General features: G+C 39.9%; 1 protein-coding gene across 3 annotated transcripts in view; it reads left to right on the forward strand.

Annotated features, from left to right (window-relative positions):
- Positions 1–27045, forward strand: part of TRDMT1 (tRNA aspartic acid methyltransferase 1) — a 101599-nt gene that overhangs the window by 21526 nt on the left and 53028 nt on the right. The window contains exon 1 of one of the 3 annotated variants that reach the window (XM_055429439.2): positions 15976–16311. The exons of 1 other annotated variant lie outside the window; for it this stretch is intronic. Coding sequence is in view for 1 of the 2 variants with exons in the window: in XM_055429430.2 (XP_055285405.2) it covers positions 16248–16311 (64 nt within the window). In the remaining variant the exon portion in view is untranslated. Of the gene's footprint in view, positions 1–15975; positions 16312–27045 lie in introns of those variants that run through there. One more of the 3 variants, XM_055429430.2, reaches the window with a different exon arrangement.

Raw genomic sequence — 27045 nt, forward strand, 5'->3', positions numbered from 1 at the left:
CACAGCACGCCAGGCCTCCCTGTCCATCACCAACTCCCGGAGTTCACTCAAACTCATGTCCACAGAGTCGGTGATGCCATCCAGCCATCTCATTCTCTGTCGTCCCCTTCTCCTCCCACCCCCAATCTTTCCCAGCATCAGAGTCTTTTCCAGTGAGTCAACTCGCCGCATGAGGTGGCCAAAGTATTGCAGTTTCAGCTTCAGCATCTGTCCCTCCAATGAACATCCAGGACTGATCTCCTTTAGAATGGACTGGTTGGATCTCCTTGCAGTATAAGGGACTCTCAAGAGTCTTCTCCAACACCACAGTTCAAAAGCATCGATTCTTCGGCCATCAGCTTTCTTCACAGTCCAACTCTCACATCCATACATGACCACGGGAAAAACCATTGCCTTGACTAGACGGACCTTGGTTGGCAAAGTAATGTCTCTGCTTTTTAATATACTATCAAGGTTGGTCATAACTTTCCTTCCAAGGAGCAAGCGTCTTTTAATTTCATGGCTGCAGTCAGCATCTGCAGTGATTTTGGAGCCCAAAAAAATAAAGTCTGACACTGTTTCCACTGTTTTTCCATCTATTTCCCATGAAGTGATGGGACCAGATGCCATGATCTTTGTTTTCTGAATGTTGAGCTTCAAGCCAACCTTTTCACTCTCCTCTTTCACTTTCATCAAGAGGCTTTTGAGTTCCTCTTCACTTTCTGCCATAAGGGTAGTGTCATCTGCATATCTGAGGTTATTGATATTTCTCCCAGCAATCTTGATTCCAGCTGTGCTTCTTCCAGCCCAGCGTTCCTCATGATGTACTCTGCATATAAGTTAAATAAGCAAGGTGACAATATACAATCTTGACGTACACCTTTTCCTATTTGGAACCAGTCTGTTGTTCCATGTCCAGTTCTAACTGTTCAGAAAAACATCTATTTCTGCTTCATTGACTAAAAAGACATAGATAGGGTAAATCACAAAGGAAAAATATGTGTATTAGGCTGTAGAAAATTAAGTACTTTTGTTTCATATAATATTATAAAGTGGAACTGGAAAGTGTTTTTATGATACATGTGGTTGATAGTTTTAAAATTAACAACAAAAATAACATTTTGATAATTCAGTAAGAAATGCCTATGAAGCCAGTAGATAAAGGACAAATATCACAAATCATTGACAAAAGAAAAAACTACAGATGACTAAGAAACATATAATTAATCCTAAACATATAACAGTGGAAACAGTGTCAGACTTTATTTTTTTGGGCTCCAAAATCACTGCAGATGCTGATTGCAGCCATGAAATTAAAAGACGCTTGCTCCTTGGAAGGAAAGTTATGACCAACCTTGATAGTATATTAAAAAGCAGAGACATTACTTTGCCAACCAAGGTCCGTCTAGTCAAGGCAATGGTTTTTCCCGTGGTCATGTATGGATGTGAGAGTTGGACTGTGAAGAAAGCTGATGGCCGAAGAATCGATGCTTTTGAACTGTGGTGTTGGAGAAGACTCTTGAGAGTCCCTTATACTGCAAGGAGATCCAACCAGTCCATTCTAAAGGAGATCAGTCCTGGATGTTCATTGGAGGGACAGATGCTGAAGCTGAAACTGCAATACTTTGGCCACCTCATGCGGCGAGTTGACTCACTGGAAAAGACTCTGATGCTGGGAAAGGTTGGGGGTGGGAGGAGAAGGGGACGACAGAGAATGAGATGGCTTGATGGCATCACCGACTCTGTGGACATGAGTTTGAGTGTACTCCAGGAGTTGGTGATGGACAGGGAAGCCTGGCGTGCTGTGATTCATGGGGTCGCGGAGAGTCGGACACGACTGAGCAACTGAACTGAACTAAAACATATAAAAATTTAGGTTTTTGTGTTAATCGCAAAAATGGGAAATAAAAATGACATAGTCATTTTTGACATATAAGAATGACAAAGGTTACAACTAGTGACACTTCATAAGGATATGCTGCTGCTGCTGCTGCTGCTAAGTCATTTCAGTAGTGTCCGACTCTGTGCGACCCCATAGACGGCAGCCCACCGGGCTCCCCCATCCCTGGGATTCTCCAGGCAAGAACACTGGAGTGGGTTGCCATTTCCTTGTCCAATGCATGCAAATGAAAAGTGAAAGTGAAGTCGCTCTGTCGTGTCCGACTCTTCGCGACCCCATGGACTGCAGCCTACCAGGCTCCTCCATCCATGGGATTTTCCAGTCAAGAGTACTGGAGTGGGTTGCCATTGCCTTCTCCGTCATAAGGATATAGCAGGGGACTATTCCAGCCACTGCTGATGGGAATTTGGGCTCTGCAGTCTTTCTGGAGATGACTTTTAATCAGCTGCCTCAAAGACTTAGATCATAAGCTTTTATGACCCAGATAACCACGATGGTGTGATCACTCACCTATAGCCAGACATCCTGGAATGCAAAGTCAAGTGGCCCTTAGGAAGCATCACTATGAACAAAGCTAGTGGAAGTGATGGAATTCCAGCTGAGCTATTTCAAATCCTAAAAGATGATGCTGTGAAAGTGTTGCACTCAATATGCCAGCAAATTTGGAAAACTCATCAGTGGCCACAGGACTGGAAAAGGTCAGTTTTCATTCCAAACCCAAAGAAAGGCAATGCCAAAGAATGTTCAAACTACCGCACAATTGCACTCATCTCACATGCTAGCAAAGTAATGTTCAAAATTCTTGAAGCCAGGCTTCAACAATAGGTGAACCAAGAACTTTCAGATGTTCAAGCTGGATTTAGAAAAGGCAGAGGAACCAGAGATCAAATGGCCAACATCTGTTGGATTATCGAAAAAGCAAGAGAGTTCCAGAAAAACATCTACTTCTGCTTTTTTGACTATGCCAAAACCTTTGACTGTGTGGATCACAACAAAATGTGGAAAATTCTTCAAGAGATGGGAATACCAGACCACCATACCTGCCTCATTTGTATGCATGTCAAGAAGCAACAGTTAAAATAAGACATGGAACAACGGACTGGTTCCAAATGCTTATTTAGCTTATATGCAGAGTACATCATGTGAAATGCCTGGCTGGATGAAGCACAAGCTGGAATCAAGATTACTGGGATTAATATCACTAACCTCTAGTATGCAGATGATACCACCCTTATGGAAGAAAGCCAAGAGGAACTAAAGAGCCTCTTGATGAAAGTAAGAGTGAAAAAGCTGGCTTAAAGCTCAACATTCAAAAACCTAAGATTGTGGTATCTGGTCCCATCACTTCATGCATGGCAAATAGATGGGGAAAAGATGGAAACAGTGACAAATTTTATTTTCTTGGACTCCAAAATCACTGCAGATGGTGACTGCAGCCATGAAATTAAAAGACGCTTGCTCCTTGGAAGAAAGCTATGATCAACCTAGAAAGCATATTAAAAAGTGAAGACATCACTTTGCCAACAAAGGTTTAGTCAAAGCTATGGTTTTTCTAGTAGTTATATGTATGGGTGTGAGAATTGGACCATAAGGAAGGCTGAGTGCCGAAAAATGGATGCTTTTGAACTGTGGTGCTGGAAAAGACTCTTGAGAGTCCCTTGAACTGCAAGGTGATCAAACTAACGGAAATCAGTTTGAATATTCATTGGAAGGACTGATGCTGAAGCTGAAACTCCAATACTTTGGCCACCTGATGTGAAGAACTGACTCACTGGAAAAGACCCTGATGCTGGGAAAGATTGAAGGCAGGAGGAGAAGGGAGCAACAGAGGATGAGATGGTTGGATGGCATCACCAACTCGATGGACATGAGTTTGAGCAAGCTCCTGGAGCTGGTGATGGACAGGGAAGCCTGGTGTCCATGGAATTGCAAAGAGTCATACACAACTGAGCAACTGAACCGAACTGAACTGATCCCACTTTTGGATTTGATCTGGTAAACATATAAGAATGTGTGAATATTAATATGTAAGAATTGGCATTTTAATATTCAGATATTACACTCACTCTTGATGTAGAAAACTAAAACCTCTTAAATGTTCAATACTGGAGAATAGAAAAAATGATTATGTAGTACAGAAATAAGGCAGGAAAGATAAAAAATAAGGCACAAAAGTAAAGTGTTAAAAGTGGTTGTGTTTTAGGTATAAGGATAGAGTCAAGATTTTATAGAAGGGTATATCTTTTTCCTTTTTTTCCTCTTGTAATTTGTTTTACTCCTCCAAATTCAGAAAAAATAAAGATCACACTTAAATATATATACCTCTTTGATATATATATGATGAAGTACAAAACTTGTAATGGTAAAATGTTAGGTGAAAAAAATTAGGGTACAAAGTATGTATACAATAAGTTTATGATTTTATAAAATATAATTAGTACAAAGACTAGCAGAAGAAACATCAAAATATTAGCCATAGTTCTTACCTGTGGTTTTCAAATTTTCTTTTTTTATATATGTCCTGATTTTCCCAATTGTGGGTAATGGGTGTAAATATTTTATCCCTAGTAGAAAAGAGAAAGAATGATCAGAAGAGAGATTCTTATAGTTGGCTTGGGCTTTCCTTACTCTGGGTATTTTTAATATATGTTTACCAGGTCTCTTTCACGTTTAAAAAATATTTATTTATTTGGCTCTGCCAAGTCTTAGTTGTGGCATGTGGGATCTTTAGTTGCAGCATATGGGATCTAGTTCCCTGACCAGGGATCAAACCCAGGCCCCCTGCATTGGGAGAGCAGAGTCAGCCACTGGACCACCAGGGAAGTCTCAGGTCTCTTTCACTTGTGGTGATAATCAAAAATTTATTTTACAAATAGTGATGTCTCATGTCTATAGGGAACAAGAAATTTGATGAAACTGTAATCTGAACCTTTTGGAATTTAAAACTATAAACTCTGTGAGGAGATATATAGAGTGCGCTTTGTTGCATTCTTTTCCCATCCTATGCTAGGATTTAGACCTAAAATGAAAGGAGTGAAAAAAGATATGACATGCAGATTCCAGACATTCCTTCCTAACCAGAAAGATTTTTAACTGCTTATGAGAATTTTTTCCTCAAATATGCCAACTCTATTTCATGTATTATTTGATGCCTTCCAGACTTTTTGTTGTTGTTGTTAAATACTGATACAGTCTTCTAATTTCTCTTCCTTTAAAAATGTGCTTCTGTGATTTTCAAATAAATACGTTAACTCGGAAAATATTGGTTTATGTGTCATTGAGCAAATCATGTGATGTTTTCTCTTTATTAATCTTTGTAATAAACCAGAATATTGAAAAGACAATCTGATAGGTCTAAAATAGATTAATAAGCATTTTAAACATTCATAAAGTTCTTTGAAACTTATAGGCCTATGTTATCATATATAATTGATGTTATTCTATTATTAAAACTTACTTTCACCATCTACTGAAATACTGTCTATTTTAGTTATTCCTAGTCTCTGAGTGACTAAACATAGAACAAATCTTTTTAGGACTTGTACTGTATTTTAACTTGGCAGTAATTACCTTAGATGGAAATGAAACACTAATAGTCTTGATCTGCAGGACTCAGTTCAAGTCTAGAATATAAAGGTTAATGGCCTCTGGTGCATTCCAAGGGTGAACAGAAAGTTTGGAGGATAAGTTGGACTTGTATAATGTTTACAGTAGTGACTTTGAAAGCTTAGAAGGTCAATTTTAACAATTTTAAATAAATATGAAGTTATTTTTCTTATATAGTGAATAAATATAGTAAGTGCAGTCTCATGAGGCTGTTATTATATTTCATTTATTTTTATCAATATTGGATCATCTGAGAACTATTCTGAGTTTCTGTTATGTGTCTAAACCACTTCCTAACTAACAAGGGTAAAATGAAAAATCCTTGGGTATGATTTTTTCTCTGTCATCAGTCCTAGTAACTGTAGCAATTTTTTAAAAAGACTATGAAGAAGAATAAAGGCTTATGTAGTGTATATGTGTGTGTGTGTGTTTTCCCTTTTCTTCTGCAAATGCTTCTGGTTTGTGTGACTTGGTTACCTGAAATAGTCTGAGTATTTAGATACAGTACTGGAGAAGAGGATCACAGTGATAACAGCTCTGAAAGTCATTACATTTGAAAGATGTGTATGTATGTATTTATTTATGTATTTATTTATTTGCCTGAGCCAGATCATCCATCTGAGCATGGAGGATCATCCATCTTCAGGATCTTTGTTTACTGCATCTGGAATCTTTTTTATTTTTATTTTTTCTTTAGTTACAGCGTGTGGGATCTAGTTCCCTGACCAGGGATGGAATCTGGGCCCGCCGCATTGGGAGCGCAGAGTCATAGAAACTGGACCACCAGGGAAGTCCATGAAGGCATTACATTTTTATTTTTTTTATTCCCAACATGAGTCTTATTTTCCCACCTGATAAGAATGTTATAATAGAAAACAGTAAAGAAAGACATCTTGTTAGATAATACGCAAATTAGTCTCCTGGTAATATATATATATATATATATGTATATATATAAAAATATATCAAACTTTTTTGAAAACTAGGAAAATAATTATATGTAATTGTTAGAATTACATACAGTGGGTTATATCTTCCATTATAATTTGTTATTCAGCTGTTAACTGAACAGATTTCAAACTGAACAAAGTGACAGGCGGATTCTTTACCCTTGATCCACTAGGGAAGCCCTATGGTTTCTATGCTTCTCAGCAAAAAATCTATTATGAAATTTCCTCTTGATTCCAATTAAAAAAATAAACACACTTGTTTTTTTCTTTTCTTTCTTCTGAGGTAAGTGTAAGCCAGTATTCACAATCCAACGTCAGTGGACTGTTCTTCACAGTAGAAAAGTACTGTTCCTTCCAGACACCAGGAAGTTCATATTTTTTCCATCTGTACTTTTTCTCTTAGAAATTTATCATGTCATTGATAGAACACATCTGCTGTTTCCTGTTTTGTTTTGTTTTTCCTTTGTGATAGGCTATGAATAAGGTGTCTACACCCCAGATAAAGAAGATGAAGGTTTGGCTACAAGGTTTGCTTTTCTTTGTGTTCCTTTTACTCCATATTTCAGGGGCACTTATTTTAAATCAGTATTCAGCATGCAATCATTAAGCAGTTGCTGCATGCTTCTTCAACACTGTCCAGTTATTGATGGGCTACCCATGAAAGTCACAGCTTCAAGAGACTGTCACTCTTGAGTAATTCTGATCAATAGAACTTTCTGTGATGAAGGAAATGGTCTCTTTTTCTTTTGGCTGTGTTACTTGAAATGTGCCTTGGGTGATTGATGAACTAAATATTTAGTGTTTAATTAATATAAACACGTCACCGCTACCCCACTGGCCAGTGTAGCTCTAAAGAAACAATGAAATTGTATAAAATAGTCCTATGCTTAGAGAGAAGAAGATGTTAAATTGTTTTTTATTATTGGCATTTTTTATGGTCAGAAATAGCAGATTTTTAAAAGTTTTAATGAAAAATTCTTCAATGCCTGGCACATAGAAGAGTCAATAAATGATTGGATAGTATTAATAAGTTTTACCTCATCTCCATCCCAGGTTTTACCTGCTCTTGCATCCTGGGTTAGGTCGTGTTAACATTTTTTTTCCCTAAAACTGCCAGATCTGCAGACACACCTTCACAGCTGCCGTGATCTTTCTGGGAGTTAAGAGGTAAGAGGGAGGCTTCTCTTAGTATGTGTGCTGCGGCCTGTCTTCTGACTACCTGTGATTAGTCTGTGCTCAGCACCCCCTCAGTCGTGCTTATGGCTTCCCGAATCTAGCTTTATTTCATGCTGCTCCAAGCCCTGGCAACCCCAGGATGCCTCTCACCTGCCCCACCAGAGCCCTTAGATACATCTGTGTCCATTTGGACGACTCTGTAATGATGATTTGACTTTGTTTGGGCCCCATGCTCAGTTATGTCTCCTAAATCAGACATCACCACAATGGGGTGTGATTGACTCCAGGGGTCAGAGTCCTGCCACAGGATCCACTTAAAGAATGTCATTATTGAGACACTGTTCATCACACACATTTATGCACTGGGCACTGGACAATGGGGCTTCCCTGATGGCTCAGTTGGTAAAGAATCCTCCTGCAATGCAGGAGACCTGGGTGATCCCTGGATCGGGAAGGTCCCCTGGAGAAGGAAATGGCAACCCATGCCAGTATTCTTGCCTGGGAAATCCCATAGACAGAGCAGTCTGCAGGGCTACAATCCATGGGGTCACAAGAATCTGACATTACTTAGTGACTAAACCACTACTAGGCACTGGGCAAAGTGCTTTTAATTCTTGTAGAATCTCCACAGCAATTGCATGTTCTATTTTTACACATCTTAGATGCACTGTGGCTCAGAGAGGTTAAGTGACTTTCCTAAAGTCACAGCTAGGAAAATGCAGAGCTATGATTTCTTTTTTAAAAAATTCTTTTATTATTATTTTGGCTGTGCCATGTAGGATCTTAGTTACCTGACCAGGGATGGAACCCACACCCCCACATTGGAAGCTCAGAATCTTCACCACTGGGCAACCAGGGAAATCCAGAGCATTTCTTATCTGCACTGTTTGGCTTCCAAGTCTGTATTCTTAACCACAGTGCAGTTCATTGCAAAAGAGGGAGAGTTCTTCAAAATCAGTGCAGAGGGCCAATCGAAAAGAAGCTAGATTTTGGGTGACTATAAAGAAGGCTTTTCTAATAATTCAAGCGCTTCACCGCCAAACACCTTACTCTGTGAAGTGCCCTGCACCCCTCATTAGCAGCTCACAAGCTTCTTGCTGGCAGATCAAGAACTGGTAAAAGGCATTCTGAAATAAGTGTCTGGATAAATTCTGGTGGATAAATTCTGGGTCTTTCCATTTCAAATTTCTTCTAAATATGGTCTCCTCTCTTGAAGGCATTTATTGGCAATTTATTCCCATATAACTATTTTTTAAATTTTCCATGCAGTTCATAAAGACCATTCTTTTTCTGTGTAAAACCAGAATGTAATTTATTCGTCACTCAAAGTGGCATAAGCAGGCTATTCTCTCCTTGTAGGCAATCCAGTATAGAAACCCATATCACATTTGAGGAACAAAGAATGGCCTGGATCGTGGAAACTCAAGGATGATTGCAAAAAATATTCCAAGAATTTGTCAGGCTTTGTTTAATTTTGTTAGAAATTAATGATCGGTGACAGGTAGGAGATGAAGAATAAAATGTCATTAGATTTCAACTTATACAACAAGCCTTTAAATAATTGAGAGTATGCTGTTATTATTTTACTTTGAAAGTGAAAGTGAAGTCACTCAGTTGTGTCCAACTCTTTGCGACCCCATGGACTATAGTCCACCAGGCTCCTCGTCCATGGGATTCTCCAGGCAAGAATACTGGAGTGGGTTGCCATTTCCTTATCCAGGGAATCTTCCCGACCCAGGGATCAAACACAGGTTTCCTGCATTGCAGGTGGACGCTTTAACCTCTGAGCCACCAGGGCAATCCACTCTAGTACTCTTGCTTGGAGAATCCCACGGGCAGAGGAGCCTGGCAGGCTGCAATCCTTAGGGTTGAACTGAGTTGGATATGACTAAAGCGACGAAGCAGCATACCCCTTGATGTTCTATTGTGCCCCGTAATTATCTTTGATATACTTCATATGTGCAAGATGTTAACTATCATTTTGGTTTTTAAAAATTGTTTTTAATTTTTAATTGGAGTATAATTGCTTCACAATGTTGTGTTAGTTTCTGCTGTACATCAGTGGGAATCAGCTGTATGTATACAGCACCCCTTCCCTCTTTGGTCTCCCTCCCACCCCACCATCCCACCCTCTAGGTCATCACAGAGGACCAAGCTGAGCTCCCTGTGCTATAAAGCAGCTTCTCAGTAGATATCTATTTTTAAGTATTTCGGTTTCTTAACAAAGTGTATTTTCTGTTTTGAAGGAAAATGCACTGACTATCCTAAAGTTCAACTTTTGACGTTTGTTTGTGTTTTCAAACAGTGTGTTGAGCTTCTCTGGTTAAAATATTAGCTCCATTGGACACGTCACTGAGGATAACTTTATCGGAAACTGTAAGGTTACATAGCCAAACTTCTCCTCTAAGAACAGTTGAGAAAGAGTAGTCAATATACATTTTTTTGTTTTTGCCACACTGCACGGCATGTGGGATCTTAGTTCCCTGGCCAGGGACTGAACCCGTGTACCCTGCATTGGAAGGTGGAGTCTTAACCACTGGACCATTGGGGAAGTCCCCATATATATCTTTTTTTTTCTTCTTTATCTGTCCATCCCACATTCCTCCTCAGCTACTCTGGACTGTGGCACCCCCAGCTCATGCAGCTTATGCCAGGGTTTGGAAGACAACATACATAATCCAATCCGAGGGGGCTAACATCTAACAGGTGCTTCCATGGAGACAGTTGTAAATTGTGACTATGGAGGAAGTTTCTGTTCTTGAAATGATTGTCACTGTGATAAGTTTTAGAGGAAGTATCAGGTAAAGAGAAGATGTGGCAGATGTGAGCTAGATGTGGCAAACTGGGCTAAAATGAACTGAATAGGTTGATAGGAACAGGTAGGATTTGTATTGCAGAAGTCTGGGAGGCAGGTGGATTGCAGAATTGAAAGAAGTTGGGGGTTTCCAGCCTGGGAGTCTAGAAGGAAGTGTCTGCTTTAAGTGTGGGTCTTGGAGAAGGCTAGGGTTTCTAGGCAGGGTGAAGAACAGAAGCAGGAAAGCTCAGAAATGGAGCATGTTTGGGCGATTCTGAGTAATCTAGGTTGTAGTGGCAGCAAAGAATGGGAGAAAGCAAACTTAGGGCAGAAAAGTGAGTCTGGAATTACAGGGTGAATACCCTGAAGGATCAGAGCGAGCATTTTGTAATCAGGCTGCATGGGGATGGGGTTCTACCATCTTTTCTCTCACGAAGTTGGTATTTTTCATGAAATACCTGTACTTGTTCTTCCTTCTTACAATGTAACATCCTTGGTCATATTTATTTTGATTTATAGCACTAATGCTTAACAGGTTCTAGATTTAATATATTGATTGTTAACTATAATAGTATCTTTCTATATAAAGAGAGCTATGGATATTAATATATATAATGCATATATCATGCATATTAATATATATTATGCACATATCATACATATCAATATATTATGCATATTAATATATGCGTACTAATATATATATTACACATATATATTTATGGCACTATATTATGTAATAAATATTTTAAAAGTTTGTTTCATGCATTATACACATAATGTTAGCGTGTATATGATTTCTATAGACTTAGTTTGTTTAAAAGTATATTTGCTTATAGCAGATTTTTTAAATGTCTTCTTTCAAGATCATTTCAGTTTGAGCAGATAATTAACATGTGGCCCAATCAGGACTCACTGCTTCAAATACTAATTCAGCCACAGAATCTTAGAGCTAGAGGGCCCTCAACAATCATTTCCTCTTCTTTCCTCTGTTTTATTTTACAGATAAGGAAACGAGGCTCACCACCAAGGCACACAACCAATTATTGGCAATGCCAGGGCTAAGACTGTTCTGTGATATCTTTCTACCGTACTACCGCAATCAGTGGCAAATAAGAAAACACTCAATGGCCAATACACATGTACAGTTAAAATATTTCACAGGACACATCAAAATGGATGTCAGGCATATAATTGAGACACAGCAGCCATAGTTTGTTAATAGTGTTGCATTAGTACATGTAAAAGTTTCTATACAATCAGTTATTATTACAAGTTGTTGTGGTTCTTCAGTCATAAGTCGTGTCCGACTCTTTGTGACCCCATGGACCCTCCAGGCTCCTCTGTCCATGAGGTTCTCCAAGCAAGAATACTGGAGTGGGTTGCCATTTCCTTCTCCAGGGGAATCTTCCCAGATCAGTGATCTAGCCTGTGTCTCCTGCATTGGCAGGCAGATTCTTTACCACTGAGCCACCAGTTTTTATTCCTGTATTTGAGTTAAGTCATGTCCGACTCTTTGCAACCCCATGGACTGCAGCACGCCAGGCTCTTCTGTCCTCCACTATCTCTCTGCGTTTGCTCAAACTCATGTCCATTGAGTTAGTGATGCTATCTAACCATCTCATTCTCTGCCGCCCCCTTCTTCTTTTGCCTTCAAGCTTTCCCAACATCAGGGTCTTTTCCAATGAGTTGGCTCTTCGCATCACGTGGCCAAAGTATTGGAGCTTCAGCTTTAGCATCAGTCCTGCCAATGAATATTCAGGGTTGATTTCCTTTAGGATTAACTCGTTTGATATCCTTGCAGTCCAAGGGATTCTCAAGAGTCTTCTCCAGCACCACAGTTCAAAAGCATCAATTCTTCAGCGCTCAGCTTTCTTTATGGTCCAACTCTCACATCCATACATGACAACTGGAAAAACCATAGCTTTGACTAGTCGGACCTTTGTTGTCAAAGTGATGTCTCTGCTTTTTAATATGCTATCTAGGTTTGTCATAGCTTTCCTTCCAAGGAGCAAGCGTCTTTTAATTTCATGGCTGCAATCACCATCTGCGGTGATTTTGGAGCCCAAGAAAATAAACTCGGTCACTGCTTCTACTTTTTCTCCTTCTATTTGCCATTAAGTGATGGGACCAGATGCCATGATCTTAGTTTTTTTAATGTTGAGTTTCAAGCCAGCTTTTTCACTCTCCTCTTTCACCCTCATCAAGAGACTCTTTAGGTCCTCTTCACTTTCTGCCATTAGGATGGTGTCATCTGCATATCTGAGGTTGTTGATATTTCTCCCAGCAATCTTGATTCCAGCTTGTGATTCATCCAGCCCAGCATTTCGCATGATGTACTCCACATATAAGTTAAATAAGTAGGGTGACAATATACAACCTTGACGTACTCCTTTCCCAATTTGGAACCAGTCTGTTGTTCCATGTCTGGTTCTAACTGTTGCTTCTTGACCTGCATACAGGTTTCTCAGGAGACAGGTAAGGTGGTATGGTATTCCCATCTCTTGAAGAATTTTCCACAGTTTGTTGTGATCTACAGAGTCAAGGGTTTTAGCATAGTCAAGGAAGCAAAAGTATATGTTTTTCTGGAACTCCCTTGCTTTCTCCATGATCCAACGAATGTTGGCAATTTGGTTCCTCTGCCTTTTCTAAACCCAGCTTGTACATCTGGAAGTTCTCGATTCATGTAATGCTGAAGCTTAGCTTGAAGGATTTTGAGCATAACCTTGCTAGCATGTGAAATGAGTGCAACAGTATGGTAGTTTGAGCACTCTTTCGCATTGCCCTTTTTTGGGATTAGAATGAAAACTGACCTTTCCAGTCCTGTGGCCACTGCTGAGTTTTCCAAATTTGCTGACATATTGCATGCAGCCCTTTCACAGCATCATCTTTCAGGATTTGAAATAGTTCAATTGGAATTCCATCATCTCCACTAGCTTTCTTTGTAGTAATGTTTCCTAGGGCCCACTTGACTTCACAGTCCAGAATGTCTGGTTCTAGGTGAGTGACCACACCATCTTGGTTATCTGGATCATTAAGACCTTTTTTGTATAGTCCTTCAGTGTATTCTTGCCACCTCTTCTTAATCTGTTCTGCTTCTCTTAGGTCCTTACCGTTTCTGTCATTTATTGTGTCCATCCTTGCATGAAATGCTTCCTTGATAGCTCCAATTTTCTTGAAGAGATCTCTAGTCTTTCCCTTTCTATTGTTTTCCTCTATTTCTTTGCACTGTTCATTTAAGTAGGCCTTCTTATCTCTCCTCGCTATTCTCTGGAACTCTGCATTCAGTTGGGTATAGCTTCCCTTTTCTCCTTTGCCTTTAGCTTCTCTTCTTTTCTCAGCTATTTGTAAGGCCTCGTTAGACAACCACTTTGCCTTCTTGCATTTCTTTTCCTTTGGGATGGTTTTAGTTGCTGCCTCCTGTACAATCTTATGAACCTCTGCCCATAGTTCTTCAGGCACTCTGTCTACCAGATCTAATCCCTTGAAACTTTTAGTCACCTCCACCGTATAATCATAAGGGATCTGACTTATATTATACCTGGATGGCCTAGTGGTTTTCCCTACTTTCTTCAATTTAAGTCTGAACTTGGCAATAAGGAGTTCATGATCTGAGCCACAGTCAGCTCCCGGTCTTGTTTTTGCTGACTGTATAGAGCTTCTCCATCTTTGGCTGCAAAGAATATAATCAATCTGATTTCTGTATCGGCCACCTGGTGATGTCCATGTGTAGAGTCGTCTCTCGTGCTGTTGGAAAAGGGTGTTTGCTATGATCAGTGCATTCTCTTGACAAAACTCTATTAGCCTTTGCCCTGCTTCATTTTGTACTCCCAGGCCAAACTTGCCTGTTATTCCAGGTATCTCTTGACTTCCTACTTTTGCATTCCAATCCCCTATGATGAAAAGGACATCTTTTTTTGGTGTTAGTTCTAGAAGGTGGTGTAGGTCTTCATAGAACTGTTCAACTTCATCTTCTTTGGCTTTAGTGGTTGGTGCATAGACTTGAATTACTGTGATATTGAATGGTTTGCCTTGGAAACGAACCGAGATCATTCTGTCATTTTTGAGATTACACTCAACTACTGACTTTTGGACTCTTTTGTTGACTATGATGGCTACTCCACTTCTTCTAAGGGATTCTTGCCCACAGTAGTAGATATAATGGTCACCTGAATTAAATTCGCCCATTCCTGTCCATTGTAATTCACTGATTCCTAAGATGTCAATGTTCACTCTTGCCATCTCCTGCTTGACTATGTCCAGTTTATGTGGCTTCATGGACCTAACATTCCAGGTTCCTATGCAATACTGTTCTTTACAGCATCGGACTTTACTTGAAGCACCAGATACATCCATAACTGAGTGTTGTTCCCACTTTGGTCCAGCAGCTTCATTCTTTCTTGAGCTGTTCATAATTGTCGTCACTCTTCCCCAGTAGCATATTGGACACCTTCAGACCTGGGGGAAGACACAAGGGAAGCCATTAGTACAGCTCAATTTCTCCTAACAGTAGTGAACGTACGTGGGACTTCTCTGGCAGTCCAGTGGTTAAGAATCTGCATTTCTAATGCAGGGGGACAGGTTTGATCCCTGGTTGGGGAACTAAGATCCCACATGCCTTACGGCATGGCCATAAATAAATAAATAATATTCAGTGGTATTGGGAACAATAGAAAAACACTTCACAATGAGACCATTTCTGCTCCTTCCAATGACCATGTTTTCTTAGTTTGTAATTGAGCTTCTTACAATTTGGTGATTAAATCATCTTGGAGAAGGAAGGCCACAGCACTTGAAGGGGCATAATTGTAAAGGAACAGGACCCTATAAGGCCTTCCTGGATTAGACCTCTTCCCCCATAGCCTCTGCTTTAGCTCCTCCCTGAAGAACCTAGAAGATTAGTATCTGATGTAAATTGTCTTGAGTTTTTCAGATCCTGAAACTACCACCAAGTGGAAGAAACTAACTACTTGATGATGATGAGCTTTAGCTCCAGACCTTCTAGCACCTAAAGACTGACCACCATCAAACAATCTGAGGGTGGTGCCCGGCCCTTACCTTGCCTTTAAAACTTCTTCGCTGAAACCCTTAGGAGAGTTCTGGGTTTTTGAGCATGCGCCACCTGTTTTCTTTGCTTCACCCTGCAATAAACTTCTCTGCTCCAAACTCTGACACTGTGCATCAGGCATGTAAAATTGAATTCGATGACTTAAATAATTCTAAGTTACATTAACAGCAGTTCCTATCTTGGGGGTATTTTCCAAGTTAAAACAGCTTGCCCCAGAGCTCCCCTGTATTAGCTCACAGGGGAGCTCTGGGGCACCTGTGCTAGTTTCTGCCCCTGTAACTCTGGGACCTTCTCTGGGTAAGAGGCTGATTTAGTTCCATCACTCAAGCTAAGGCCCAACACCAGGCATGAGGTACATGTTCAAGTGTAATGGAAGAAAGGTTTGGACGCTTCTGGCTTTCAAAGGACGGAAAAGCAGCAAGTCTGAAAAGTGAGTGTTTGTGGATTCTAACCTCCGTTATTTGACTTTGAGGCACAGGCCCTCTACTGTGCCCAGCCCTCAAGGCACTTTAGAAGGAAGATGGAGAGTAAATCAAGCCATGGAGTGGCTTTCATTCTCTTGGGAGGCCTTGGTGCTTTCTGTCCCTTGTCCACCTGCCTACCCTTGCCAGTCCCTGGGTCCCAAGGCTGCCCGTGAAGACCTGAAACAGAGCCTAGGAGGTAGGAACTAAAAAGCCGCGGAATCAGAGATGAGGGAGCGGCGGGGCCCGGGGGAAGGAGAAGCCACGGAACCGGCAGGCCTAGCTCCAAGGAGGAGGCGTTGGCGGCGCGGGAATGGAGCCCTTGCGGGTCCTGGAGCTCTACAGCGGAATCGGGGGTATGCACCAGGCTCTCAGAGGTGAGAGGGCACAGGGCGCCACTTCATCTGCGAGCCGGAGCTGGTCAGAGTTCGGGCTCCAGGGAGAGGCGGAGCGGCGAGGCACTAGGGGCGGAGACTGGAGGGGAAACGGTCGGGGGGCGGGGGAGTTGCTCGGTTGTCTTGGAAACCGCCCGCGCGGCGCCCCAGCTGTCCCTTGAGGAGGAGACTCCCTTCCTCCGCCGGGTCCGAAGGGCGGGAGGGGTACCTGCTGGGAGTCCTGACCCGCAAGGCTTGGCTGTAAAGCCTAACCAAAATGGTGCCCACGGAGCGGGAGGGGCGAGACCCCTGCCCTGTGCCAAACCCCCATTCTGAGTGAGGCTGTCACCCAGAGGCCTGAAAACTCGGTCCCGGATCCTCGAGGAACTCACGGCGGGGGAGGGGAGGACGCTGGGCAGGGTCCTGCTGGTGAGGGCTTGGATCTTCCAAGTGATAACTACAGCGCGAGGTAGAAGTTAGTGAACACCAAGTAGAACCGCAGGGGAAGCCTGGAGAAAACAATCCTAGTCACTTCTGATGGTTGAAACATCTTGTTACTTCTGGTCTAGGTACATTTAGGCGCCGGAAGAGCTGAGTTCAAGCTTCGTTGAAATGTGACCTTAACATTTTTAAACCTGTGTCTTGGTTTTACAATGTGACAAGTATTTCTTTCAGAGATGAAACCTTATGAGCATTAAAGAAAAAGTGGTTAAAATGTTTAATAATGCCTGGTACATTGTAACCACTCAAAATATTATAAATATTGTCCTTCTCATGTACCTCTTGCATTTTGAGGTTTTAGATTTGTTTGGTGCTAAGTTGGAACTGCAAGGTTCATTTCGGCTGTTTGCACTCAAAAATGTTTATTGAGCCCCTCTGCAGTTCCGGGTTCTATGCTAGGCACTGGAGTTGGAGAGTGACAAATAGACATGGAACGTGTATGTTTATTCTTAAATTACTATGACAAGCACAAAACTGAAACCTCCCTGCTTCCTTTTTTTAGTACCAAGGGTAACACGAGACTAATACTGTAAGATACCAACAGTATGTCTTAAGTTGAGCGCGTAAGTTTTCTAAGCGTATATATAGATTTTGAGTCTAGAAGAGATTAGTGATTATTAAATTTTTATTACCAATTATTTGATGGCTCTCTGTGTTCAGTTCTCTATGTAAAGTAACAAAACTTACCAGCAGGAAAGCAAAATCTAGCATTACTTGTACTCTTAATTTTCTAAGATTGTCAGCATTTTACCCCCCTATCTTGAAGACCCTTAAAGGTTACTTAGTGCTGTAATTCAGCCACTCCTTAAATGTTGGATGTTAATCCAACCCCCCCCCCATTTTTTGCAAGTTTAAAGGTGCTGCAATTAATTATTGAGCATTAATCTTGGTTTTCTCTTTAACATGTTTTCTAGAAGTCAAATTAATTAACGAAAGACTCACTCTGAACTGGTTTCTGAGTCAAAAATACTGAGAATTTTTAGACTTTTGGTGATACACCAGCTTGCTTTTCAGAGGATTTTAGTGCCTCCTTCAACTACATTTTTCCTCAGGATTTGTATTATCCATTTTTAACCTTTGTAAATTTGTTCGGGGAAGTTGTGTAATTTTGTGTTTTTTGGGGGGTTAATAAATAATTATGTTTTGAATTCGTCTATACATACTTCTGTTACTACTGCTACCATCCCAAATCTAAGTTATATCACCTCTCACTTAAATTATTAAAATAGTTTCCCAACTGCTCCCCTGCTTTCTTCCACTCTGCTTCCCTGCACCATCCTTTCTCCAATTGGCAACAAAGTGATCTCTTACCTGGTAAGCTGGATCGTGTCACTCCCTGGGGTCAGTGGTCTCCCTCTGAGGTTAGAATCACAGTCCCCTCTTCGTAGAAGGCCTGTGAGATCTAGCCTCCATCCACCTCTTCAGTCTTATCTGCCAGTCTCGCCTGCTTCTTTTCCAGGCTTGCAGTTCTTCTTTCTGTTTGTTCTCAGACCTTCAGAATTCCCCTTATGCTCTGGCCCTAGTTTTACTGTCTCCACCCAAGTGCCCTAACCTCAGGCTATAATGCTGCAGCTGCATTTTGTCTTCCACCGCTCAGTAACATGTTGGCTGCTTCAGAACAGCCTTCCTCTGCTGACCCTGTGATCCACAGTACCCCTCCTGTGGCCTCTCTACCTGGACCCTCTATCATCTTTTGACCTGAGTTTGGCATATTAGGGATACTGCTTCTTGTCTTCCAACATTCATTTATTTGATGTACTAAAGTTAAAATTTTTTCTGTAATAAAATATGTTGCTGTTTTCCCTGGGGTTTTTATTAATATATAATAATGCAAACTAGTAACAATGGTGATTAACTGCAACAATTACTAAGGACTTTTTATATGTCAGGCCCTGTTTTAAGTATGTTATAAGCTAGTTAGAGGTAGATCTCTTGACCTTACCTTAACTGTACAGTGTTGCCATTTTTTTCTGGTTAGATCCATTAATTGAATCTATATCTTAAATAACAATAAGAAGCAGCCAACAGGAATAAGATGAAATTTAAATTTTGACAGTTTTCTGGATACGGGTTATAACTGATTTAATTACAGTAAAATATACGTAACATAAAATGTGCCATTTACGCATCTTTAAGTGTACAGTTCAGTGGCATTAAGTACTACCTTTCCAATGCCGGGAGAAATATCAATAACCTCAGATATGCAGATGACACCACCCTTATGGCAGAAAGTGAAGAGGAACTCAAAGGCCTCTTGATGAAAGTGAAAGAGGAGAGTGAAAAGGTTGGCTTGAAGCTCAACATTCAGAAAACAAAGATCATGGCATCTGGTCCCATCACTTCATGGGAAATAGATGGAAAAACAGTGGAAACAGTGTCAGACTTTGTTTTTTTGGGCTCCAAAATCACTGCAGATGCTGATTGCAGCCATGAAATTAAAAGACGCTTGCTCCTTGGAAGGAAAGTTATGACCAACCTTGATAGTATATTAAAAAGCAGAGACATTACTTTGCCAACCAAGGTCCGTCTAGTCAAGGCAATGGTTTTTCCCGTGGTCATGTATGGATGTGAGAGTTGGACTGTGAAGAAAGCTGATCGCCGAAGAATCGATGCTTTTGAACTGTGGTGTTGGAGAAGACTCTTGAGAGTCCCTTATTCTGCAAGGAGATCCAACCGGTCCATTCTAAAGGAGATCAATCCTGGATGTTCATTGGAGGGACTGATGCTAAAAGCTGAAACTGCAATACTTTGGCCACCTCATGCGACGAGTTGACTCACTGGAAAAGACTCTGATGCTGGGAAAGGTTGGGGGCGGGAGGAGAAGGGGACGACGGAGAATGAGATGGCTGGATGGCATCACCGACTCTGTGGACATGAGTTTGAGTGTACTCCGAGAGTTGGTGATGGACAGGGAGGCCTGGCGTGCTGTGATTCATGGGGTCGCGGAGAGTCAGACACGACTGAGCGACTGAACTGAACTGAACTGAACTTCCAATGCTGTGCAGTCATCAGCACTGTTTCCAGAACTTTTTCATCATCACACGTGGAAACTGTACATTAAATAACAACTCGCCATCTCCTTTCCTCCAGCACCTGGTAACCACTATCATACTTTGTCTTTTCTAATTTGTCTGTCCTAGAGACCTAATCCTTTTATAGCTAATGTATTTCACTTACTGTAGTGTTTCCAAGGTGCATCCATGTTTTAGTGTATGTCATCGCTTCATTCCTTTTTACAGCTGAATAATATTCCACTATATGCATATACCATATTTTGTTTATCCATTCATCTGTTGATGGGCATGTGGCCTGTTTCCACCTGTGGGCTATTATTGTGAAGAAAAGTGCTATAAACATTGGTATATATGTATCTGTTTGTGTTCTTGTTTTCAGTTCTTTTGAATATGTACTCAGGAGCAGAATTGCTGGATCATATGGTAATTCTGTGTTTTAACTTTTTGAGGAACCACTAAATTGTTTTCCATAGTGACTGCATAGTTTTATATTCCCAAGGGCAGTGTCTGAATGTTCCAATCTCTTTATCTCCACATCCTTGACTTGTTATTCCTTTTCTTTCTTTTTTTTTTTTTTTGATAATAGTCATCCTGATGGGTATGAAAGAATATCCCATTATGGTTTTGATTTACATTTTCCCTAATAGTGAAAGAAGTTGAACATTTTGTCATGTTCTTATTGGCTACTTGTGTGTCTTTGGAGAAATGTCTATTTAGTCCTTTGCTTATTTTGGAATCTTTTTCTGTTGTGTGAATTCTGTATATATTCTGCATATTAATCTTTTATGAGCTGTATGATTTTCAAATATTTCCTCTCTCATCACTGAATTATAGTAGTTATAAAAGGTTTATTTAATTTCTTTGGCAGCTTGACAGATTTACCCCAAACCCCATGGACATTTTAATACCTTAATAAACATTTCTCATCCTTAGCTGTATATGCAGTATGCTATTGTATTATAGTAACTACCTAGATACTTCTGTGTCTTCTAAATTTCTTTTAATTTTATTTTGTATCTGTGTGACCATATATTAACTTTGTCCTCATCCTGTGGTATTTTTATTTTCTCCTGTACACCTCTGAGTTTCCCTGGTGGCTCAGATAGTAAAGAATCTGCCTGCAATGTGAGAGACCTGGGTTTTATCCCTAGTTGGGAAGATACCCTGGAGGAGGATGTGGCAACCCACTCCAATATCCTTGCCTGGAGAATCCCCATGGACAGAGGAGCCTGGCATGCTACAGTCAATGGGGTCACAAAGACTTGGACACGACTGAGCGACGAAGCACAGCATAGCCTCTAGCACAGAAGCACACTTGTGACAGGGTTTCTGTAGATAACTGTTGAGTCTATTATTGAATTGGTAATCACTCTACTATCACGCTGATAACCATAATTTTCTTAGTCCAAATTTTTGTATGATACAAAATTCTTAGTTGTAAACCACAGTCCACTCTCCAGCTAACATCAGCAGAAGAAAAATTATTAGAGGACATTTGGAAGCCCACAGAATTTACAGGGCATCCAAATATATCAGGTGAATAGGGAACTGCCCCACAAGTCATCACATGGACATCACAGCTTTTACCAGTCACGCGGGGGACTGGATGTGACAAGTACCATCACAGTTTTGCCCTGAAAGATGGATCTTGACCACCTCTCACACCAAAAGAGATGAGTTTTCTCATTTGCTCCCTCACATTGCTATTTCTGAAGTGAAGTCGTGTATAGATACAATTAGTTGGTGAACATTAGATACCATCGCCAAACTAAGGAAGCCAGGAGAGTGCGTTCTGGCTCCAGTTTTGTAATGTGGCAAAATTTTGGAAGACATGAAACCTAGGCAAAGATTCTGGATGGCCACAAGCATGGCAATATCATGGCATCCTTTAAGACATATTTGCCCCTGAACAGGGACCCTGTGTTACCACTTTGATATTATTTATGCCTGCATAGCCTGTAAAGTTTTGGCTAATGAATTCTCATTTGGCTAAGGAGAAACTTCCAAGTAACAGCATCTTTCAAAAAGCAATGGACAAAGTTGTTTAATGAGTTATATAGCAGTGGCGCCTGCAAAGGCACCTGCAAATATAAATGGTTAGCACATAAGAATCTTTCTTTTTTTTTTTAGTATCAGGGAAGAGTAAAATGTGATTTAAGGTGATGAATAAAGATAAGCTCTAGCTGATTACTGTTATGTTATCTAGTCAACTATTGGGATAGTCTTAAAAGCAAAAAGTCTTGCCTCCCAAATAATTTTGAAAGGTCTTCCATGGTTTTAATATTTTCTGTTAAAATTATACGTCTCTCATTTGTCACTCATTAGTTATTAATTTTTCTGAATCTTTCGTGTTTATTTCTCAGTGACTTATATGCCAACTTAAGATTTACCAAATTACTTTGTGATTTGGTGTGCTTATAACTGATGGAGCAAGTACATTGTGATGAAATGTAGATCTGATTGTCACCTAGGGGTAGTTTTGAAACATTTGTAAGGGGCTGAAATTTGAGCTGTTAATTTTCTTTTCTATTTATCTTTGAGATTGCAAAAATGCCCTCTTTCTGCCTATTTTCCCAGTTATTCTTATATGATTTATTGTCAGATTTAAAATAAAGCAAGGAAAAACAGGAAGATCCCCTGGAGTATGAAATGGCAATGTGCTCCAGTATTCTTACCTGGAAAATTCCATGGACAGAGGAGCCTAGTGGGCTACAGTCCATGGGACCACAGTCAGACGGGACTGAGCAACTGAGCACACACACACACACAAAGGCTAACAAGGAAAAATATGTCCCATTAAAAAAAATATGTATCATTTTTTATTTATTATTTATGGGAATTCCTAGTTTGATTTTTCTCTGCACTTGAAATACAAAGAAGAGATGCATACAATGAATTTTGTGTATTTCAAAATGAACATTGCAACTTTCCATTGAATGACAGAATTAACTATCGTTTATGTGATGAATAATGAATATATACGTCACAGCAGAGTATTTATTACTATATTCCACACATCAAATTACTTCTCCTTTCTTAATGAATAATGACCAATTTGTGTTAGGACCTATATATTGGGTTATTTTTTAGGGAACTCAATAAATAGTACGTGAACCGAGAACTTCCAGATGTTCAAGCTGAACTGAGAAAAGGCAGAGGAATCAGAGATCAAATCGCCAACATCCATCAGATCTTAGAAAAAGCCAGAGAGATCCAAAAAAACATCTGCTTTATTGACTTCTCCAAAGCCTTTAACTGTGTGGATTACAACAAACTGGAAAATTCTTAAAGAGATAGGAATAATAGATCACCTTCTCTGCCTCCTGAGAAATGTGTATGAAGGTCAAGAAGCAACAGTTAAAACCAGACATGGAACAACGGACTGGTTCCAAATTGGGAAAGGAGTACAACAAGGCTGTATATTGTCACCCTGCTTATTTAACTTATATGCGTCATGTGAAATGCCAGGCTGGATGAAGCAGAAGCTGGAATCAAGATTGCCGGGAGAAATATCAATAACCTCAGATATGCAGATGACACCACCCTTATGGCAGAAAACAAAGAGGAACTAAAGAGCCTCTTGATGAAAGTGAAAGAGAAGAGTGCAAAAGCTGGCTTAAAACTCAGCATTCAGAAAACTAGGATCATGGCATCCGGTCCCATCACTTCATGGCAAATAGATGGGGAAACAGTGACAAACTTTATTTTCTTGGACTCCAAAATCACTGCAGATGGTGACTGCAGCCATGAAATTAAAAGACGCTTGCTCCTTGGAAGAAAAGTTATTACCAACCTAGAGACCATGTTAAAAAGCAGAGACATTACTTTGCCGACAAAGGTCCATCTAGTCAGAGCTCTGGTTTTTCCAGTAATCATGTATGGATGTGAGAGTTGAACCATAAGGAAGGCTGAGTAGTGAAGAATTGATGCTTTTGGACTGTGGTGCCAGAGAAGACTCTTGAGAGTCCCTTGGACTGCAAGGTGATCAAAACAGTCAATCCTAAAGGAAATCAACCCTGAATATTCATTGGAAGGACTGATGCTGAAGCTCAAGTTTTAGTACTTTGGCCACCTGATGCGAAGAGCTGACTCATTAGAAAAGCCCCTGATGCTGGGAAAGATTGAGGTCAAGAGAAGAAGGGATGACAGAGGACAAGGTGGTTGCATGGCATCACCAACTCAATGGACATGAGTTTGAGCAAGCTCCGGGAGATGGTGAAGGACAGGAAAGCCTGGCATGCTGCAGTCCGTGGGGTTGCAGAGAGTTGGACACGACTGAGTGACTCAACTACAACAACAACAGTAGAGTACCAGAGACTCATAAACAATATGAGTCATAAACAATATGAACCAGGGGTTCAATAGAAATTAATTTCTCACAGTTCTGAAGGCTGGGAAGTTCAAGATCTTCATGGTAGCATGGTTGAATTCTGATTAGGGCCACCTTCCAGGTTGCAGAGTACTGTTTGCTCATCGTGTCCTCACTTTGTAGAGCAGAGGGGAAGCAGGCTATCTCCTGACTTTCAGGGCATTTATCCTACTCGTGAGAGCTCCACCCTCACTCACCTACTTCTCATCCTACTGACCTCCCAAAAGCCCCACCTCCTAGCACCATCACACTGGGAGGTAAAGTTTCAACATATGGATTTGGGGGGAACATTAACATTCAGTCCATAACACCAGTCTCCTGTCTGTTTCTCTGACAAACAAGCATGTGCCCATCTCTGGATCTTTGCATTGTCTCTCTTTTTTGGTCTAGAAACATCTTTTCTCAGATATGTCCCAGACCTGCTCTCTCATTTTCTTCAGGTTGCTGCTAGTGTGAGACATCCTCTAACCAACCTGCATACAAAATAACCAGGTTCTTCTTCCACACTGTCTGACTTACTCTCCTTTATTTTTATCATAGTACTTTTCATGGTTAGGCATGTTATATACTTACATACTTAATTATTTGTTGGTTGACCCCCCCCACAACTAGAATATAATTCCATAATAGGATAGATTTTGTCTAGAACATCACTTACACATATTTGTGGAATGAATAGGTGAACAAGGGTCATGTTTGCCATAAACTATATAGCTTGAAGTAGATACCATTATACCGTGACAAATTTAAACTTAGATATTAAGTCTGAATCATGAAGGTCTCTCTCTCTTTTTGCGGGGGGGGGGATGAGCTAAATCAGCACTTCTCAAAGTTGATCCATGGATAAGTTTTAAAGGATGTGAAAAGGTGTTATGCAGGGTATAGAACAAATGTGTATATATGTGTGTGTGTGCTGGAGAGTGACCAATTGAATAGAAGCATGAAAAGTTTTTATGTGTGTGATTATATGTGAAATTTTAATAGATAATAGAGTTTTTTCTGTATCACATGATAAGATATTTGAACTTTTCTCAGAATAATCACACCTATTGAGAATAAGTTGGTTTTAACTCTGTAGAATTTTAATCATGTTGTTATAATAATGAGATATGGTAAAAATAATTGGCAGTTTAACTTTATTCCTGTCAAGAAATGTTATTTCTTTGTATGGAAAGTTGAAAAGAAGAGGTTGATATATGAGAGTACATCTGTGAGTGACTCCAGAATGATTATTATCATAAAGGTGTATGAAATTAATATTACATGTAGAATTTGGTATTTGTTGGTGTCTGAAGCCTTCTTAGGATTTCTTTTGGCTTTTGGCTTTGCCATTGGGAAATTATCAGGAGTATTTCTGAAGCGTGATCTTCAGAAGTAGTGCCAAACTGCTCTCATCCTGCCTAAAAGCAATATGTAAAGATATATATATATATATATATAATCTTCCTAGATGGCAGGAGATGCAGGTTTGATCCCTGGGTCAGAGAGATCCTCCTTGGAGGAGGAAATGGCAACCCACTCTAGTATTCTTACCTGGGAAATCCCATGGACAAAGGAACCTGGAGGGCTACAGTCCATAGGGTTGCAAAGAGTTGGACATGATTGAGTGACTGAGCATGCACGCACATCTTTGGAAAATAAGTAGATTGTATGTTGAGATTTTAAAAATACTATAAATACTATTACTTTACCTGGATCAATAGTTGCTTTTACTTTTTCGCTAGTTCTTTTCATTCTGGGACTTTTAATTACCACAAACCTAGCAAAAACTCTTAGACTAACGTAAAACCACTTCATTAGAGAGCTAATCATAATAGTTTTTCAGCATCTGTTAGTGATTTTTGTTCAAACTCAATAGTGAATTTAATAATTCCTTTGTTCTCAGTAAATGAGACTTCATTTAAGCAACAAACATCACAGCCTTTTAGCACATACATGACCCTCATATGTTCCTTAATTATAGGTGAATATCAGTCCACAAAGAACCCATAATTCAAAGTATTTATACACAGTTCTAGTAGGAGCACTTGAACTTTAATATAAATAGATCAGAGATACTAAAGTAATTTTGCCTTATTTACATTTTGTCCTAAAATCCCTGAAATTTAGATGATAATAAAGTTCCACAGTACTTTTAATTTCTCTGCTTCTTCAGAAGACATTTTGTTTTTGTGGCCTCATTTTATTTTTATTATTATTTTCTGAATTGTTTTAAAAAATTGCTGATTTTGCCTTAATGCTGATCATTTATCTCTACTTGACTCTCCATCCAGTGAGGTTTCCTTCAGTTAATTTTGATCTATCAGAATATCAGTGACCAGGCTTGAGGAAAAAATATGTGAATCTGTAATGTTACAGTTTTTGTGTGTGTATGGGTTAGCATTTCAGTATTTGGCTAGGGAAGCATGATTGAAATCCGGAGGTCTGTTTCTCATAAAAGGTTGTCTTTTGCATTTCTCCCGTGATTGTATCATCAAAGGGCTTGTGATTTCATCAAAACCAAAACCCAAGCATATATACATATGCCCTTAAACACATACTTGTCATGAATTCTTCAATGTAATATATTCATTTTCCCTCCAGAAACTATACTTTGGAAAGAGGATATGGCCTTATATTATAGTTCTCATGAAGGATGTTGATATTCTTCAACTACCTTATTTTAGTTTGAACAACAAAGTAATAAAACACTGCTTGGAAAAGTTAAATTAGCTTGAAAAAACTTAATACCCATTTAGGTTGCTTTTTGGGGTCACTTGAAATTGATGAAAAATGTTACAGCCACATTTAAAGGTTTAGAGATAATTTTTGGGAAGATGACCTTACAATTATAAGTATTAGATATCATTGTAA

This window comes from Moschus berezovskii, chromosome 15 (genome assembly GCF_049115385.1).
Source record: "Moschus berezovskii isolate FMDL1 chromosome 15, NW_MosBer_1.0, whole genome shotgun sequence".
Classification (NCBI taxonomy): domain Eukaryota; kingdom Metazoa; phylum Chordata; class Mammalia; order Artiodactyla; family Moschidae; genus Moschus; species Moschus berezovskii.